Raw genomic sequence first — 18,202 nt, 5'->3', positions numbered from 1 at the left:
GGTGGGCCCAGGTCCAGGTGGGGGGGGGGTGTTGCCATGGTGACAAGGACCAGTAAAAGCCACAGACTTGCAGGCGGCCATTTTGGGTTAGCAGTGAGGCGAGTGGAGGAGAGAGCAGTTGGTGGCAGTTGATGGAGGACAAGGCGAGGCAATCAGTGGATTCTTATTTTCTCAGTTTCTTATTTCACTTCTTATTTCATTTATTACTTGTTCTTCTCTTCTTGACGATGTGCCACAGGCTGTCTTCATCCAGCAATGGTGAGTATTGGAGGAAACAAGAGTAGGGAGAGCATAGCTGTCAATGTTTCCCTTTTTTTAAAAGGGAAATTCCCTTATTCCAAAAAGGATCCTCGCAAGGAAAGGGAAAAGTTGACAAATATGAGGGAGAGGATCCCAAAGACCTGCTCCCCGCTGCCAGGACTCTCAGTTGTGAGGAACTGACAGCCTGACTTTTGCTGGAGCCGGAACAAGATCTCTTGCTCCAGGTGACAGAGCTGCCAGGCAGCTGCCCTGAGAGGCCTCCACGCCCTTCAGGTGTCCAAGCACCGGGCAGCAGAGGCCATTCTGGGGAGGGACCCCCATGGGGAAGTGGGGGAGGACGGGGCTTTGGGGAAGGGGTTGTCCGTCTGCCGGAGAGGAGGACCCTACTGGCCTAGGTTCATGTATCCTGTTTGAAAGGGGAATCATCTGAGGGACTTCCTGTGAACATCTGGGTCAGGAATGCTGTTCCTGGAATGGACAAACACACAAGACGTAACCGGCTGTGCATTCACACAAACAATACTCTTCTATATATTCTTATCACAATATCAAATGTTTATCTTCCACATAAACAACACATAAAGTGCAATAATATAGATGGAAGTACCCAATAAATCAGTTCATTCATAAAGACCAAACGTCTGCTAGTTTCTGTTCCACATATGTTCATAAAGTCCAAACTGGAGCCTACTACAATTCCTCAGCATTGACAAGGATTCATAGCTGTCAACTTTCAGATTTGAAAATAAGGGATCAGCAGCCTCACCTGTCCTGGAGACAGTCTACGGGATATCTAACAATCCGGGATAGCAGCGGGAAACAGCGCTGGAATAAGGGAATTTCCCGCCAAAAAAAGGGAAGGTTGACAGCTATGCAAGGATTTCCGGAATAATGCCTTGTTTCGCTCTCATGGGCTTCATCCGTTGTACATATTCTAAGCAACAGAAATGAAGATAATGTTGTAATTCAACATATTTTAACAAATTAACAAAGCTGTGTATGGATAAAGTTTGTTTTACATTTGTTGTTTTAAAGGGGTCACTTTGAGAAGAAAACCTTACAGTTGCAGATTGCTGTCACCTGTAACTAAAATCAATGCTGCGCCTGTCTATATCATCTTACATTGTGACAGTTGTTGCAACTGAGATTTAATTAGTATGTTGTGTGTTGTGTGATATTGTGTAGGAATGCTAACATGTGTCTGACAGTATGTTATTTCCACAAAGGGGGGACCCTATTTTTGTGTATAATTGTTTTTATGTTCAATGTATAGTGTCTTATTGCCTACACCCCAATGGAGGATTTTCACGCATTTTAAGCTTTCAAATAGATCAGGCCATTGCGTAGTCCAGTATTTAGATTAGATCAATTTATGACCACATTTCCTTGTTCCACCTGGCACTCTGCAGTGTGCCAACCTTCTCTACCCATTTTTAAATGGTTTTAAATTCACTTCACGAAGAAAAAGCTTCAGGATCCATTAAACATCAGATACATGAAGGTGTATATGCTTTGATTTAGCAGGAATGGTCCCTTATAGAATTAAATTGATTAATTTGGACAACTGACCTTTTTAGAATGGTTTTTCACAGATTGGTTTGAAAAGCTGAGAACCATGGGGCTATATAAATTCTAATTGGACTCTGTTTGAATTGGGCAAGTGTATCCAGGCTGCAACTGAGCAACTTTCCTAGAGCCCAAGACCAGAGCCTATAATAATAAAAATCCCATAGAAAGGCCAAGGCAAAGACATCTCTCTCAAGACATGTCCAAACCCTGCAGCACCCCTATTGTCACTTTTCCCCAGGATGAGGAGGAAACATAAAGAAGCCCCCTTTGGGTTCGGTCCGTCAAATCCACCTAACAGTTTGTCAGGGAATTGGAGGCAGAGAAGAAGGAGAGGGGGGAGAAGATGGGCACTTAGAGAGATCCTGTGCCTTTAATCAGCAGTTGCTATTCCTTGGAGACAAAGTACTGTTAGGAGACAATGAAACTGGGAGTGGGGAGCCATTTCCGGGACTCTCGGAGCAGAGGAAGAAGGGGGGCTGGGCTTAGGAGGTGGATCTGCTGGGGGGGGAAGCGGAAGGAGCCATTCGAGGCAACTTACTCATTGTGATGGAGTGTTTCTTTGAACTCTTGTAAATACTTTGAAGCTGCAAATAAATCACTGTACAGATTGCTGGATTCCCGGAGTTTCTTATCTCAGCTAGCACTCTCAGCACATCTCTCACACAGTTACCTCATTCAGTCTCATTTTACCGGCTTTCTCACATAAATAGCACAGAGGACTCAGTCAAAAGCCCTACTGAAATCGAGATGCACTATTTCCACAGCAGTCCCCTGATCAACAAAGTTTGTAACTCCATCCAAAAATATATTCTCTTGTTTTTGAGAAAGCCGTGCTTTCATCCTGTATGTTTATATTGTAAAATTTTCAGATGAAGGGCAAATAAATTTTAAAAAGCATAAATGAGGATATTGACAAGCTGGAACATGTGCAAAGGAAGGTGATTTATGTATTCTTTTAATTTTAAACCACCCGACCCAGTGGTGCCGATTTGAATAAAATATTGGTGGGGGCCAGGTAAGGCCCGCCTTGCACTATCAATCACATGATGCATGCACACCATTTGAATGGCAATGTCTATAATGACAGCGACTTTTTCAAAAAGTAATATTTTGAGCCCGTAGTTCAATTTCCCAGCAGCTGCCCTTGCCCCGGAGAACACTTCTAGCATTCCATCTCCTCTACCTGTGGCATTGTTCAGCAGTGGGGAAAGTGACCTCTTCACACCGGATGTCCATTTGGTATGGCTCTTTCCAGGTTTTTCCTGCCCCTTGTGTTTGTCTTTCATTTGTTCTCCTGTGTGTGTTGCCAGTAGAAGCCACAATTCTGTGGGTACTCTAGGTGGTGCAGAAAGCACCTAGAAGCTCCCTAGAGGTAGAAGTGCCGATCAAACTTCAATTTTGCGATCTATAAATTCCAATTAGCCAACAGAGGGTGTCACAGGGCCAGCCTACTTTCCCTTTAAAGCAAACTTGGGTCTCTAGCTGTTTTTGGACTACAACTCCCATCATCCCTAGCTAGCAGGACCAATGGGGAGGGATGATGGGAACTGTAGTCCGGGAGCTGTTGGGGACCCAAGTTTGGGAAACCTGTTTTAAAGCAACTTTTGCGTTTGTCCCACAAAGATGGGACCTGTCCACGTTTGTATTTTCTTGTATTTTGTTTTTCTAATGACCTTTGTGTGTTTATTTTTTAATATTTTAAGAGGGCAAATTGAAAGAGAAATTGTATGGCAAGTTGTGGAAGAATAAAAGGTTGCATTTTTTAAATAAAAACAAAACCTGGGGGGTGGCCTCCTCAATTTTCCCCCCACATTTTTTTTATTGCTTTTCCAAATTTCTAAGAAGAAATGACATTACACAACACAACACACAACAAAAGAGAACACATTAGAATACAAAAGAAAAACATAGAAACAATTATTCCTTTCAAAACCCAATTTACCTTACATTGTTAAGTGACTTCATCGAGTCCCCCCCAACTGAATTTCATTGTATCACCTTGTTACAGTTCTCCAAAATCATATTTCTAATAAAATTATCTCCTATTTACTATCCTCGTCTCTTTTATTAGTATTCTAATCCTTCATATTTTACAACACGTTCATATTTTAGTCCTAAGCCTATTTGTTACTTCCAAGTGACTTCTCATTAACATATATAACAATATTTAGCTAAATATTCTTTAAATTTCTTCCAATCTTCTTGTGTCTCCTCCTCTTTCCGGTCCCAGATTCTTCCAGGCAAAAAAAGCAATTGCCTTAAGCGCTTCCTGTTGGGTCCTCTCCACATCAGGGACTCTCAGGGACTTTCCAATTCCGACAATCTTTTCTTGTGACCTGTAACTTCTGTCTTGACTTCTTGTATTTCTTTTTTCAAATCTACAAATTCTTGTTTAAGCTCCTGTAGGCTCTGCTGGGTTCCTCTTACATCTGTTTTTATTTCAGTCAACATTTGCATCACCGACTCTTCAAAAGTTAGTGCTTTAGAGCCTCTTCTATCTTTAGGTTTGCTTTTCTCAGGCTTATCTACACCATTAGCCATAACTATTCCACAGTTTCAAGGTCCGCTCACCTAGACTCAGTCCACAGGTTTTTAGTACACAGACGGCAACAGGCAGCTCAGCAGCTCCCCCCTTTCAAAGTCTTATTCTTTTAAATAATAATAATAATAATAATAATAATAATAATAATAAAATTTATTTATATCCCGACCTCCCCAGCCGAAGCTGGGCTCAGGGCGGCTAACAACAATCAAATAATCAAACAATCAAATAATCCAACATTCTAAAAACATTTCATTATAAAAATTAATTAAAATCAAATTAATGGCAACCGTTACAAAATTCTGTGCAGGTTGCCAGAGGAGGGAGTCAGGCTGCGCCCTGAGCAAAGGCCTGGTGGAACAACTTTGTCTTGCAGGCCCTGCAGAAAGATGTCAGGTCCTGCAGGGCCCTAGTCTCTTGTGACAGAGCGTTCCACCAGATTGGAGCCGCAGCCAATAAAGCCCTGGCTCTAGTTGAGGCCAGACTAACCTCTCTGAGGCCTGGGACCTTCAGGATGTTTTTATTTGCAGACCGTAGGTTCCTCTGTGGGGCATACCAGGAGAGGCGGCCCCATAGGTACGAGGGTCCTAGGCCGTATAGGGCTTTAAAGGTTAAAACCAGCACCTTAAACCTGATCCTGTACTCCACCGGGAGCCAGTGCAGCTGGTATAGTACTGGATAAATGTGATCTCGCAGCGAAGACCCCATGAGTCTCGCCGCGACATCCTGCACCCGCTGGAGTTTCTGGGTCAGGCTCAAGGGCAGCGAGTTACAATAATCCAGTCTGGAGGTGACCATCACATGGATCACAGTGGCTCCATCAACAGATAGAGTTGGGTGTCATAGGCATACTGATGGCAACCCAGCCCCAAACTCCGGACAAGCTGGGCGAGGGGGCACATAAAGATGTTAAAAAGCATCGGGGAGAGTATCGCACCCTGAGGCACTCCACACACCAAGGAGTGGCGCGATGACAATTCCCCCCCAAGCGCCACCCTCTGTTCCCGACCAGAGAGAAACAAGCGCAGCCATTAAAGGACTGTGCCCTGAATCCCCACGTCGGCAAGGCGGTGGTCCAGGAGTTCGTGATCGACCATGTCGAAGGCTGTTGACAGGTCTAGAAAAATCAGCAGCCCCGACCCGCCTCGATCCAGCTGCCTGCGGAGATCATCTGTTAGGGCGACCAGAGCCGTCTCGATCCCATGACCAGCACGGAAGCCGGACTGGAATGGATCCAGAGCTGATGTTTCATCCAGAAACCTACCAAGCTGTTCAGCAACCACTCTCTCAATCACCTTACCCAAGAATGGAAGATTTGAAACCGGGCGGTAATTGGATAGCTCTAAGGGATCTAATGATGTTTTCTTTAAGAGCGGGCGCACCACTGCCTCCTTCAGTTCCCCTGGGAATATCCCGGTGCCAAGGGACAAATTGATGATATCCCCCAGGGGGGGTCCGCACCACGTCTGGACACGCTCTAATCAGCCAAGACGGGCACGGGTCAAGAGGACAGGTGGTGGGCTTTCCAGCTCGGAGGAGTCTGTCCACATCGGCTGGGGATATCCGGTCAAAGTGGTCCAATACTGGACCCGAGGACAGTCGAGGGGCCTCCAGTTCCTTTATTGTATCCAAATTGGCAGGGAGGTCATAGCGGAGCAACAGGACCTTCTCCGCAAAAAAGCGCGCAAATGCCTCACAGCTGTGTGTCAGATTGTTATTTAAATTTGGCTGTCCTTCAAGGGACGTTAAAGACCTAATTATACTAAATAATTGCGCCGGGCGAGAGCTAGCGGATGCAATGGAGGCCGAGAAGTAAGACTTCTTAGCGGCCTTCACTGCCATCTCATAGGTTTTCATAAAAACCCTATAAGATGTTCTTGAGGCTCCATCACAGGCACCCTGCCATACTCGCTCTAGCCGTCTGAGGTCCCACTTCATTTTCCGGAGCTCCTCGGTAAACCAGGGAGCCCGGTTTCTGTGGGGTTGCAGAGGGCGCTTAGGTGCGATCTCATCTATGGCTGCCAGGAGCTGGATATTCCAGACCTCAACAAGCTCAGTCAATGAGTTGCCAGGGGGAGCAAGGTCCCGCAAGGCTTCACGAAATCTATCAGGGTCCATCAGCCTCTGCGGGTGGGGGTGGAAAGTCAATCCTGGCTTTCAGAGCGTAGTGATCAGACCATGGCACCTTCATCGAAGGAGACATGATCACATCTATCAAAGATCAAATCCAGCGTGTGGCCTGCTTGATGTGTGGGGCCCGAAAGAAACTGGGAGAGCCCTAGCGTCACCATGGAAGACACCAGGTCCAGAGCCTGTGAGGAGGGAGTGGCATCAGCATGGATGTTGAAGTCCCCCAATACCAATAGGTTAGGGAACTCCAAGGCCCAGCCGGCCACCGCCTCCAGCAGGCTTGACAGGGTGGCTGCTGGTGCGCTAGGTGGCCGGTACACCAGTCAGACAGCCAAGCCCACCTCAGAGCCCCACACTAGGCCAACACATTCAATGCCGGGGATCGATGGCGATGGTAGAGCCCTGAAAGAACAATCTTCCCGGATTAATAATGCCACACACCCCCCGGCCCACAGTCTGTGACTGGTGGAGGACGGAGAAACCCGAGGGCGCCATCTCTCGTAAGGTAACAGTTTCCCCTTCGCGCACCCAGGGCTCCGTCACACAAGCCAGGTCGACCCCCTGCGAGGTAAAGAAATCTCACAGAGTGGCGGTTTTGTTGCCTATAGACCTGGCATTGCACAACACCAGTGACGGAGGTGAGTAATCCTTGCTCACCCTACCCTCGTCCCTCGGGATGGGGCGCAGATTGGAAGGGGTACGAGCATATCCGGATCTCGATCCCCTTCACCTATCGCCAATCTTTTACTCTTCTTATTCCTATTGAAAAGCATCCAAAATTGATTTGAACTATTGTAAACAATTCCAGGAAGGTAAAAGATACACTGTACAATGTTTCAGCGAGTTCAGACAGCTGCAGTTACTTTGTAATCCCCAAAGAGGAAAACAAAAGTTGAAAGTATCCTCTCCCTTTGTGACGTAATAATGGAGTCTAGCCTTTCCTCACTGGGAGGTCTGCTTCCAGAAAGCAAGAGTCTATTCTCTGTCAAATCTATCTCATGCAGGGTCCCAATTCAGTCAAATCCTCCCCCCTTCCCCCTGCAGAAAGAGGGGCTTGGAATATTTCCTTGAAAGTTTTTAGCAAGTCTTTTAAAGTTACGGCTTTAGTCAACGGTAACTGCTTTCACTTTCACTTGAGCGGAAAGGGATTGACCTCCGTGTTTAAATCCCTTCCAGTCCAATTTAATGTCCAAATGCAAATCCTTTTTACTCACACTTTTCCAATCTTAATTTAGTCCGAGAAATTGGTCACTCACGATCACCGGACTTTGGAGCTTCGCGCAATGAAGGAAGCGAGTCGATTCCACAGTACCGTCTCCAATCCCTCTCGCTCTCAGAGCTCTTACTAGCGCTTACTGGGAAGCAGGGGAGTTGCTAAGGGTACCCGCCGGAACACCAGGTTCTCAGAATGCTCAATCTGAGGTATTTTTCGGGGTTCCGCAACGCTCTCACGATCACCCCAATCTTGAAAGTGCCGGGGCTCATTGTGCCAAAAGAGCTTCCGTCCGCCATAAATCGGGCAGCCAACTTGAGGTTCTCCTCAAATATTTTATTGGGGGGGGCAAAGACCGCCAGGCCTTTAATAGTTGGCACCTATTCCCTACACCCACAGGTCTGAGGAATGTTACAACATAAAAACACAAAAAACCACATGTTAAAAGGGCAGTAGATGTCAATCAGCTAAAGGCCTGGTTATAAAGATGCGGATTTGCCAGGCTCCAAAAGCTGTATAATGTTTTTTTCCGACCTTTGTATGGATTCTTTTATGGGAAGTGAGACTGTATTTCTGACTGAAGTTCTTTCCACATTCCACACACTGATAGGGTTTCTCCCCTGTATGAATTCTTTGATGGGAAGTGAGATGGGAGCTCTGACTGAAGCTCTTTCCACATTCCATGCACTGATAGGGTTTCTCCCCTGTATGAATTCTTTGATGGGAGGTGAGAGAGGAGCTATCAGTGAAGCTCTTCCCACATTCCACACACTGATAGGGTTTCTCCCCTGTATGTATTCTTTGATGGGAAGTGAGATGGGAGCTCTGACTGAAGGTTTTTCCACATTCCACACACTGATAGGGTTTCTCCCCTGTAATGAATTATTTGATGGGATGTGAGAGAGGAGCTCTTCCTGAAGCTCTTTCCACACTCCACACACTGATGGGGCTTCTCCCCTGTATGAATTCTTTGATGGGAAGTGAGAGAGGAGCTCTTCCTGAAGCTCTTTCCACATTCCACACACTGATAGGGTTTCTCCCCTTTATGAATTCTTTGATGGGAGGTGAGAGAGGAGCTATGAGTGAAGCTCTTTCCACATTCCACACACTGATAGGGTTTCTCCCCTGTATGAATTCTTTGATGGGAAGTGAGAGAGGAGCTCTTACTGAAGCTCTTTCCACATTCCACACACTGATAGGGTTTCTCCCCTTTATGAATTCTTTGATGGGAGGTGAGATAGGAGCTCTTACTGAAGCTCTTTCCACATTCCACACAATGATAGGGCTTCTCCCCTGTATGAATTCTTTGATGGTTAGTGAGAGAGGAGCTATGAGTGAAGCTCTTTCCACATTCCACGCACTGATAGGGTTTCTCCCCTGTATGAATTCTTTGATGGGAAGTGAGAGAGGAGCTATCAGTGAAGCTCTTTCCACATTCCACACAATGATAGGGTTTCTCCCCTTTATGAATTCTTTGATGGGAAGTGAGAGAGGAGCTCTTACTGAAGCTCTTTCCACATTCCACACACTGATAGGGCTTCTCCCCTGTATGAATTCTTTGATGGTTAGTGAGAGAGGAGCTATGAGTGAAGCTCTTTCCACATTCCACGCACTGATAGGGTTTCTCCCCTGTATGAATTCTTTGATGGGAAGTGAGAGAGGAGCTCTGACTGAAGCTCTTTCCACATTCCACACACTGATAGGGTTTCTCCCCTGTGTGCATTCTTTGATGGTAAGTGAGATGGGATTTCTGACTGAAGCTCTTTCCACATTCCACACACTGATAGGGTTTCTCCCCTGTGTGAATTCTTTGATGGGAGTTGAGAGAGGAGCTATCAGTGAAGCTCTTTCCACATTCCACACACTGATAGGGTTTCTCCCCTGTATGAATTCTTTGATGGGAAGTGAGAGAGGAGCTCTTACTGAAGCTCTTTCCACATTCCACACACTGATAGGGCTTCTCCCCTGTATGAATTCTTTGATGGGAAGTGAGAGAGGAGCTCTGACTGAAGCTCTTTCCACATTCCACACACTGATAGGGTTTCTCCCCTGTATGAATTCTTTGATGGGAAGTGAGAGAGGAGCTATCAGTGAAGCTCTTTCCACATTCCACACACTGATAGGGTTTCTCCCCTGTATGAATTCTTTGATGGGAAGTGAGAGAGGAGCTATCAGTGAAGCTCTTTCCACATTCCACACACTGATAGGGTTTCTCCCCTGTATGAATTCTTTGATGGGAAGTGAGATGGGATTTCTGACTGAAGCTCTTTCCACATTCCACACACTGATAGGGTTTCTCCCCTGTGTGCATTCTTTGATGGGAATTGAGATGGGAGCTCTGACTGAAGCGCCTTCCACATTCCATGCACTGATAGAGTGTCTTTCCAATGACATTTTGTTGATGGCAAGTGGAATGGGAGCTCTGACTGCAGCTTTCTCCACACTCTAAATTTTTGTTTGGCTTCTCCTTTCTGGGGATTTTGTTGTGGTCACCTTTGTTCTCGATTTCCGTTTCATCACAATCTGCATTGGAGACAAAAAGGGATTAGAGCCTTAGGAACAAATGGAGAAGAACTGAAGGGAGTTGGGTGTGTGTTCATTACATGTGTTGTTTGTCATTAATCAACATATTTATTATGAGATTCTGATGTGTCGTTGAATGATACTTTGTTTCATATACACTAGTGGTCAAAATTGCAGAAGCCTTTTGGAGAAAAGTGTATTTCAGAGGTTTGATGGCTCAAAACACTGCTTCTTTTGGAGTACTAATATAAAATTATATATCAATGGAAAGATAATTTGATCAAGAATGCAATTCAACAAAGTTTGTTTAATTATACCGTATTCTATCAAACATTATAGCCAAATAACCAGAAAAATGAAGCACAATTTGCTTACGTTGTAAAACATAATCAAATTATAGAAATAGCACAAAACGTTGACTGGTCACCCAAAAAGCGATGTAAGATTGTACTATTAAGTGAACAAGGCTACAGTTATGAAGAAATTAGAAGAGAGATTGGGGAAAACATAACCAAAGCTGGCATTTCTATATTTTGGAAGAGGTATAAGGAGACTCAGTCACTACAAAATCAGACTTAAGGCAGGGAAAGGTGCACAAAGGCAAGTGATGATGGACGAGTGGAGAGACTGTGCGTATATGACAGAAGAAAATCATCTGGTGTATACAAGATGACATGGAGCCATGTAATGTGAAGTTGAGTGCAAGGACTGGTCTAAATGTTAGAGTTCTAAGGAAAAAGCCATTGTTATCTCTCAAACAAAGGTTGAAAAGATGAAACCCATGTTAACTGGACAGTGGAACAATGGGGCGGTGTTATTTGGAGCGATGAGACCCAAATCTCCTTGCTTGGTAGTGATGGCATGAAATACGCGAGGAGAAGAATCAGAGAAGATTTACATCCTACTTGCATTACACCGACCATGAAACACCCAGACAGTGTGATGATCTGGGGTTGTATTGCAGCAAAAGGTGTGGGCAGAATTTGTGTCATTAATGGGAATGTAAATGCCCCAAAATACATAAAACAAAATACTTTAGCCCAAACTGAAGTGTTCCGCAGGTGATCTTTTCCCAGAAAGCGGAGCATTTATATATTTTCAACAGGATTCAGTTCTATGTCGTGTTGCTGCTGTTTGCAAAAGGTGCATTCAAGATAATGATATTTCACTGCTGGAATGGCCTGGGAATAGCCCACACTTTAACCCAATCAGAAATCTATGGGGCCGACTAAAGAAACTTGTTAATCAAAGGCAACCCAGCAATAAAGCCGAACTAAAAACTTCATGGGAAGGCGTTGTAAGGCCGTAATTAAAGCTAAAGGTTACCAATGGTTACCAAAGGTTTCACGTTTTCACTTTATGACTGCTGTTCCAATAAATACTCCTTCATAAAAGTCATTGCATTACTTTCTTCATTAAATTATCTTTCCGTTTCTATATAATTTTATGGTATTACTCCACACAAAAGTGGTGTTATGAGCCATCAAACCTCAGAAAAACACTTTTCACAAAAGGTTTCCAAAATTTTGGCCACTAGTGGAAGTTTTTCATTTTAAAGTTAATGTTATTTTTATATGGAATCAGATTAGTGTTATTTATGTTTCATGATTATATATGTGTTGGAAGCCGCCCAGAGTAGCTGGGGCAACCCAGCCAGATGGGCAGGGTATAAATAAAAATTATTATTATTACTACAGTGGTACCTTGATTTAAGAACAGTCCTGTTCCGGAAAAGATTAAGTTTGTAAACCGAGGTACCATTGTGTCATCATCATCACCATCATCATCATCATCATCATCATCATCACTGCTACTACTACCTTAGATTCCATAAGCCTAGCTCTTCTCTGGGATGGATTTTGTTTGGCCCAGTCATGGCATCCCCTCCATCTCCAATGTCAGTCCTTGTTCTCTCCCACAAACGTGAGAGGACTCTGGATGTTAATAATTTCAGATTTATTGCTAAAACAACAAACTTGGACGGAGCTCCTCTGCTCATCGTCCTCCCCACAAGATGGAGTTGCTCAGACTGAGCTCCTCCCCCTTCCCCAGCATGGAAGCCCCCACCTTCTCTTCCAGTATCTTTAAATTTGGCAGAGAATGCTTCCTGCATTCCAGGGTCTGACTCACTCCTGTAGCTCTCACACAGCTGCCTGTCACTCTGTCTCCCTTTTTCTTCTCCCCTTTGTTCAGAGCTCAGATGACAGTTCCTCTCCCCCTCCTCTCTGCCTTCCACTGCTAACTCTCCTCTCCCCAGGCCCGCTTCTTCTCTGGCTGGCAGCACCTGAGCTTCGCTGCCAGTCGTCTCTTTGGTCAACCCAAGACTGACAGGAGCAAAAACAAAAACCTGAAGCTACTCAGCTTCCCTAACAATTCTGAAGCTGACATTTAAGTGTTAGTTTCTGTTTCCCTCACTGAGCAGAAGCTGCAAGTCATGGGACTATGTTTCCATTCCACAGTAAAGTTACTGTTGGGTTCCCACGGGAAAGGGAGACTGGATGTGACGTTCACTGGTTTCCTGTTTCTTTGTTCTGTTGTTTCGTTAAGAGTTGCTCTCTGCTTCTCACAGAGACAAGATGTATATTTGTATGCTCTCAGCATAGTTCAGGAATAAAGCTTTTCACAATGTAGCACCATACCTGCTTCATCCTTTCGTTTGCGGACTCTGGGATTTTACTCTGCTGGGCTCAAGGCAAGATGAGCCGTATCAGCTCAAGGGCCAGAGCTGAACAATAAAAACTAACATTAAGATGGCCTCTGAAGTTCAGACCAGCCCAATCTGTTGGGATGCGTCCAAGGGAAACGGGGGCATTTGGCAGGCCCCCAGCTGGCTCCAGCACACCGGCCGGTAACCGGGCAAACTCCGGTCCTCGGAACAGCATCAAACAGCGACCCGCAGCTTCAGGACTCTTCAGAAGCTGGAGCACCCTCTAATCAGCAGAATAATTAACTCTTCACGACAGAAGGGTGGACACAGGCATATGTAAAGCATATTTACAAGCAGTTTATTCAGCATAGATCAAGACAAAGAAAAACATGTCTGCTCTCCTTCATGTCTAAGAGCAGGAAGCATGAGGCAAAAGCTATACACAAACGGAAGTTGCCAGCAAGCTGTGCTGGAATGTAAACAGACATGTGACATACAATAGCTCCACACATCTGTTTAGGTGGAACGGAACATCAATATCCTAACACAATCATGGTAGAAAAAGGAATAATTTGAGGAAGATTGTTCAAAGAAAAAACTGTAATTTACTGTTTATTGTGGGGGTGTTAGGTTCCCAGGTGATATAGGGGCCACGGTTGAGCTCCGTGAAAATATATGAGGTTGGTCCCATAGAGGTATGTTTTGAATTTCCAGGCAGCTATAACGTTCCCACAGGGAGCCTTACCAAGAGAGGCCACGATCCCACGATTCTCCTCCATGACGTCCTTATGCAGAGCTCTTTGGTCAGGATCCAGCAACGCCCACTCCTCGTCCGTGAAACAAACAGTGACATCTTCAAAGCACACTGGACCCTAAAAGAAAAAGGGAAATGTCCTCCTCTGAGACAGCAGAAATATGATCTACTCCACAATGCTCTGTTGTTTCCTTCCTGTAAATTGCGGTGTTGTTTCAATAGGATTGCTTTGCTGCACATTTTATTTATGGATGCTTATTTTAATCTGCATTTTAATTATGGGTATTCGTTTTTGTGCAAATAAGTTGTACTCCAGCTTGTGTTATTCAAGTCATTCTGCCTAGGCAAGCATTCCAGTTTCCCCAATGGAAGGATCCACTTTCTCCTCTCCTCCTGGGCTGTTCTGGGGAGTTCCCTCCCAATGCCCTAGAGCCAAATTCAAGGGGTTCATGGAGGAATGGGGAGGGGGAGGAAGGGGAGGCAGGCCCCATTTTGCAGCCGATGGGGCTGGTTAGGTGAATCCAGGCCACTATTTGTTCTCATTTGTCCACTGCCTAGAAAACAATTTTAGCATTCAGTGATCAATCTAGAAATAAAATAAGCCTCTTTTGGATGGGCATCTGTCTTGGATGATCTAGCAGATTCCTGCATTGCAGGGGGTCTCCAGGCTCTGAGAGACAAGCAGGGAGGGTGACTTCTGGCAAAAGGAGAGGGAGCCCCCGGTGGCTGCTCCTTCTCCTGACTCACCTCAGCCTCTCAACCTTCCTCTCCCACTCACCTCCTTCCTCTTCTGCCTCTGATTCTGCACTGCATTCTGCCACAGAGTCTCCCAGCTCACTAAGCCCTGTTTCCCCTTTAGCTTCTGACACCTCCTCTTCCCAGGCTTCTCCCTCTTCTCCCTCTACCCGCTCATCCTTCCTCCACCTCCACTCCTTCGGCTCTGAGCCGTCTTCCCTTCCTGGTTCCCCGGCTGCTTCCTCCCACCATTCCTCTGTGCCCAACCAGTCCATGACATTGCTCCATCCCTCGGCCTCTGTCCCCACAAGGCAGCTTCCCCTGACCTGATCTGGTTCCACAGCCGCTGCTTCCCTTCTGCCCCCATGAAAAGGTGGATCAGGAGGTCTTGCTGGCATCCTTCTGTCACCTGCAAGAGAAAAAAGGTAAGCAGGACGCCAGGAGTGCCTGCTTCTCTGACAGGTGAAACAGGGCATCTCTAACTGCAGATGGGCCTTTAGAAATCCTTACCTGCTGAGAGCATTTGGAGGTTTGTGCCCATTTCATATGTTTTTTGTGTGTGTGCAGAAATACATCTCCCCTCTTCTGGACCCTTGTTCCCAACTGTCTCCCCCCAAAACAAGATGAAAAGAACCCTCAGATGAATTGGAAAACTAAGAGAATGAGACCAGTGGAGAAAACCCACCTTCCTCCTTACCCAGTGGCCTCTCTCTGGTGTCCAACGGAGGCCTCTCTGCCTCACAGGAATCCAGGTCCATTTCTGCAAAGAGATCCTTTCCCTGAGAAAGAAACAAGGATTCAAAACAGAGAATGGGGAGAAATACTAGAAAGAGAATGACAAAGACTTGAAGGGTGCTAGATCTCATTCCATGGATTCTTTCCCAGAAAAAGGATGGGCCATCAGCAGACCATTATGGGATGTTCTCTGTCCTGTTTGGAGCCCCTTGGGAGTATCCAGAGGAAAGTCTCTCTCACCTGCTTTCTCTCCTCTGCCTGACTCAGGAGGAAACCTTCGGCCAGGGCCACCGCCTGGGAACTGGTCTCCGCTCCACAGTCCCTCACCCAGCTCTCCATCTCCAGGGGAAGGACAGCCAGGAACTGCTCCAAGATCACCAGGTCCAGCATCTCAGCTTTCGTGTGCCTTTCCGGCTTCAGCCACTGATGGCAAAAGTGGTAGAGTCGACTGCAAACCTCTCGGGGTCCTTTGGCCTCCTGGCAGCAGAACTGCCTCAACTGCTGGCTCTGCACCTCTGAGCGGAGTGTGTCCTCCTCACCCAGGATCTTCTGCACTGGGTTTTCCCATAATCCCCCACCGCTCCCAGTTCGGCTGGCATGGTCTCTTCCTGCTTCAGGGCCAGCTGAGTCTCGCTCATCCATCTGTGGTCTCAGGAAGCCTCTGAGAGATCGGAAGGAACCCTTTGGTCTTCTGCCAAGTTCTGTCCGTCTTAATGAGAAGCTCTAGCAAATCCTACAAAGCAAATACATTGTTCTGTTACAGAATTTGTAGGACAGGGGAAAAAATGGTTCCCTGAGCAAGTACGGATGAGTCTTGCTAGGAACAAGGGCTGGACTGCACCAGATCCCAGACCATGAGCTATCTTTCTGAAAAGAAAGAGGAGGAGGAAGAGGAGAAGAAATAAGTCTCTAGCCTTCTAGCAATGCAAACTGTGGAGGCAACTGAAGGGATTTCTGTCAGATTAATCAACCTGGTTTCTGCTGCCTCCCAGTCAATGCATGAAGTCAAAGGAGTCATTTGTATCTTGTGGGAAATGGATGCTTGGCTCTAGTGGGGGTCCTCAGCCGGGGGTCCTCAGGAGTTTCTCCCCACCCCCACCCCCTGCTTCTGTCTCCTTTTCTTGCACTTGGACTCTCTGTCGCTCTCCAGACAGACTCCTGCCCCTCTCCAGACAAGACTCCTGGGGTGGGGTCCCTTTTTCTTTGCTCTGAGGGCCAGGAATGTATCTGGCCAACCCCCTGAGGGTCATGTGGACGGGGCCAAAGACATCTCCCTTGAAATTCAGGCGGGCAATTTATTATTATTATTCTGTTAGCCAGCTTAACACACACACAGCCATTGATGCCAAGGTCCCTGGAGGCTCAGTGAGTAGCAGCGCCCATTTCCGGCTGCTTTGCCAGCAACAATCCCTTTGGGAGAGAGAGGATGTGGTCCTGGGATGCCCTGCTCTGGGTGCGAGGGGATGGCTGCCGTGGCCTCCGTGGGGAGCTGCCCTGGGAGACACTGGGAAACTGGTCCCCAATGCAGCAGCCAGACTCTGGGCTGGGATCCCTCTCTTTATCCCTGGCCTTTCTCTCCCACCTTAACTTCCTCCCTCCCTGTGGGGTTTTTTTTTTGGGGGGGGCTAGTCCACCTCCTCGTTCAGCTTTGGAAAACCATTTGCACATGTTTCCTCTGTTGTGCAATGAGGCTGAGCGATGTCACACAGATTTAAAGTCCCAGGGACTCCTTTCTTTAAAGAAGGGAGGTCATTTCTGAAAGGGGGGGCAGCGGAGGGCCAAATGAGTTTGGGATCCTCTGATCTCCAGGAAGGAGAGCGTGGCAGACCTGGCCCCTCCCTGGCAGGACCCTCTCCTCCCTGACTTGGGTCCCCCCCCACATGAGCAGATCAGGCCCCCCAGGCACCCTCTCCTGCTGCAGCCCTGGGACCCCCACCGTCTCCCCACTGCACCCTCTGGGGGGAGAGAGAGGAGACTCACCAGATCCCAGGAGGGGGCAGCGAGGCAGCCCTTGCAGGAGAGACCCCAAAGCAAGGAAAGGACTGGGGAGGGAGGGGCCTTGGCTCTGGAGGACCTGGCCCCCCCTTGCTTCCTGTCCTCTCTAGGAAGGCAGCTCAGTTCCCTTTAACCCTTGCCAAGCCGAGTCCACCCAGCTCAGCCCTCTCGCTTGGCAGATCCTCAGATTTTTATTATTTTTTATGGATTTCGGGGGGGGGACTTTTGGTTGGACTCTGAGCATCTCCCTCCCTTAAAGAATTTGAGGTGATGCATCATTTGTCTACTTTTAATATGTTCTATGTTTTAAACGTCCCTGAGAGCTCTTGATGAAGGGTGGTATATCAATGTAAAAAATAATAACAACCACCATCCTTTTTTAGTCCATTGAATTAGCAAGTAAGCATTTCTGGAAGGGGAAATTGCATACTTTTGTATGTTTGCAGAGGAACATGCATAAGAAAATTTTGGTTATTCATGATGAGAGTATGATTTATTTTGAACTTCGCTTGGTACCTCCTTGGCAGCCAGTGCAATTATTTCTGTGTTGCAAAATATGAGTCAGCTATATCAGAAGCAACACGATGGCCAAAAACAATTACAATGTGAAATAATTACAATACAATAGGAATTATTACAATAGGAATAATTCAAAACATCAAAACTAACAAACTGAAGTCTCTGAAAATTTCTGAAAGTCCTTAAATGAATCATGGTGCCAGACTTTCCCCAGCGGAGAACAAGCTGTGAAACTTTGTTGTTGTATGTTGTTGTTGTTTAGTCGTGTCCGACTCTTCGTGACCCCATGGACCAGAGCACGCCAGGCACGCCAGGCACTCCCGTCTTCGTGAAACTTTGTATAATCAGCAAATGTCCAGTTCTCAAGTCCAACTCTGAACTCTGATGAACAGTGTTTCCAGATAACAACTACTGTTTCATTGAATTCTTCATCAGCCAATTAGTTCAACACTCGAAATTAGAAAGATATGTCATTTATTCATTAACCAATCTTTTTTCAAATAGATATAATTACATGAGAATGAAAAATACTCTGGAACAGTGCTCAGCTTGTTCTCCGCCGGGTAAGGACTTTCAGAG

The 18,202-nt window shown here is 46.3% G+C and overlaps 1 protein-coding gene and 1 pseudogene across 1 annotated transcript; both read right to left on the bottom strand.

The window, feature by feature from the left end:
* LOC128412180 (zinc finger protein 850-like) overlaps positions 1-10,077 on the bottom strand; it is a 28,104-nt pseudogene extending 18,027 nt beyond the window's left edge.
* A 54-nt stretch (positions 10,078-10,131) lies between these two features.
* LOC128412314 (zinc finger protein 202-like) lies at positions 10,132-17,258 on the bottom strand (the record flags this gene model as incomplete). The annotated part of the gene is made up of 6 exons (XM_053385219.1): positions 17,090-17,258; positions 15,350-15,842; positions 15,072-15,153; positions 14,701-14,783; positions 13,631-13,757; positions 10,132-10,238 (listed from the first exon to the last, which is right to left on the bottom strand). Coding segments are annotated over exons 2-6 (801 nt in total), but the record flags the coding sequence as incomplete, so codon positions are not given.
* Positions 17,259-18,202: the final 944 nt, after the last annotated feature.

This window comes from Podarcis raffonei, chromosome 4 (genome assembly GCF_027172205.1).
Source record: "Podarcis raffonei isolate rPodRaf1 chromosome 4, rPodRaf1.pri, whole genome shotgun sequence".
NCBI lineage: Eukaryota > Metazoa > Chordata > Lepidosauria > Squamata > Lacertidae > Podarcis > Podarcis raffonei.
The sequence above is the reverse complement of the archived record's forward strand: the minus strand, read 5'-3'. Positions and strand labels throughout refer to the sequence as shown.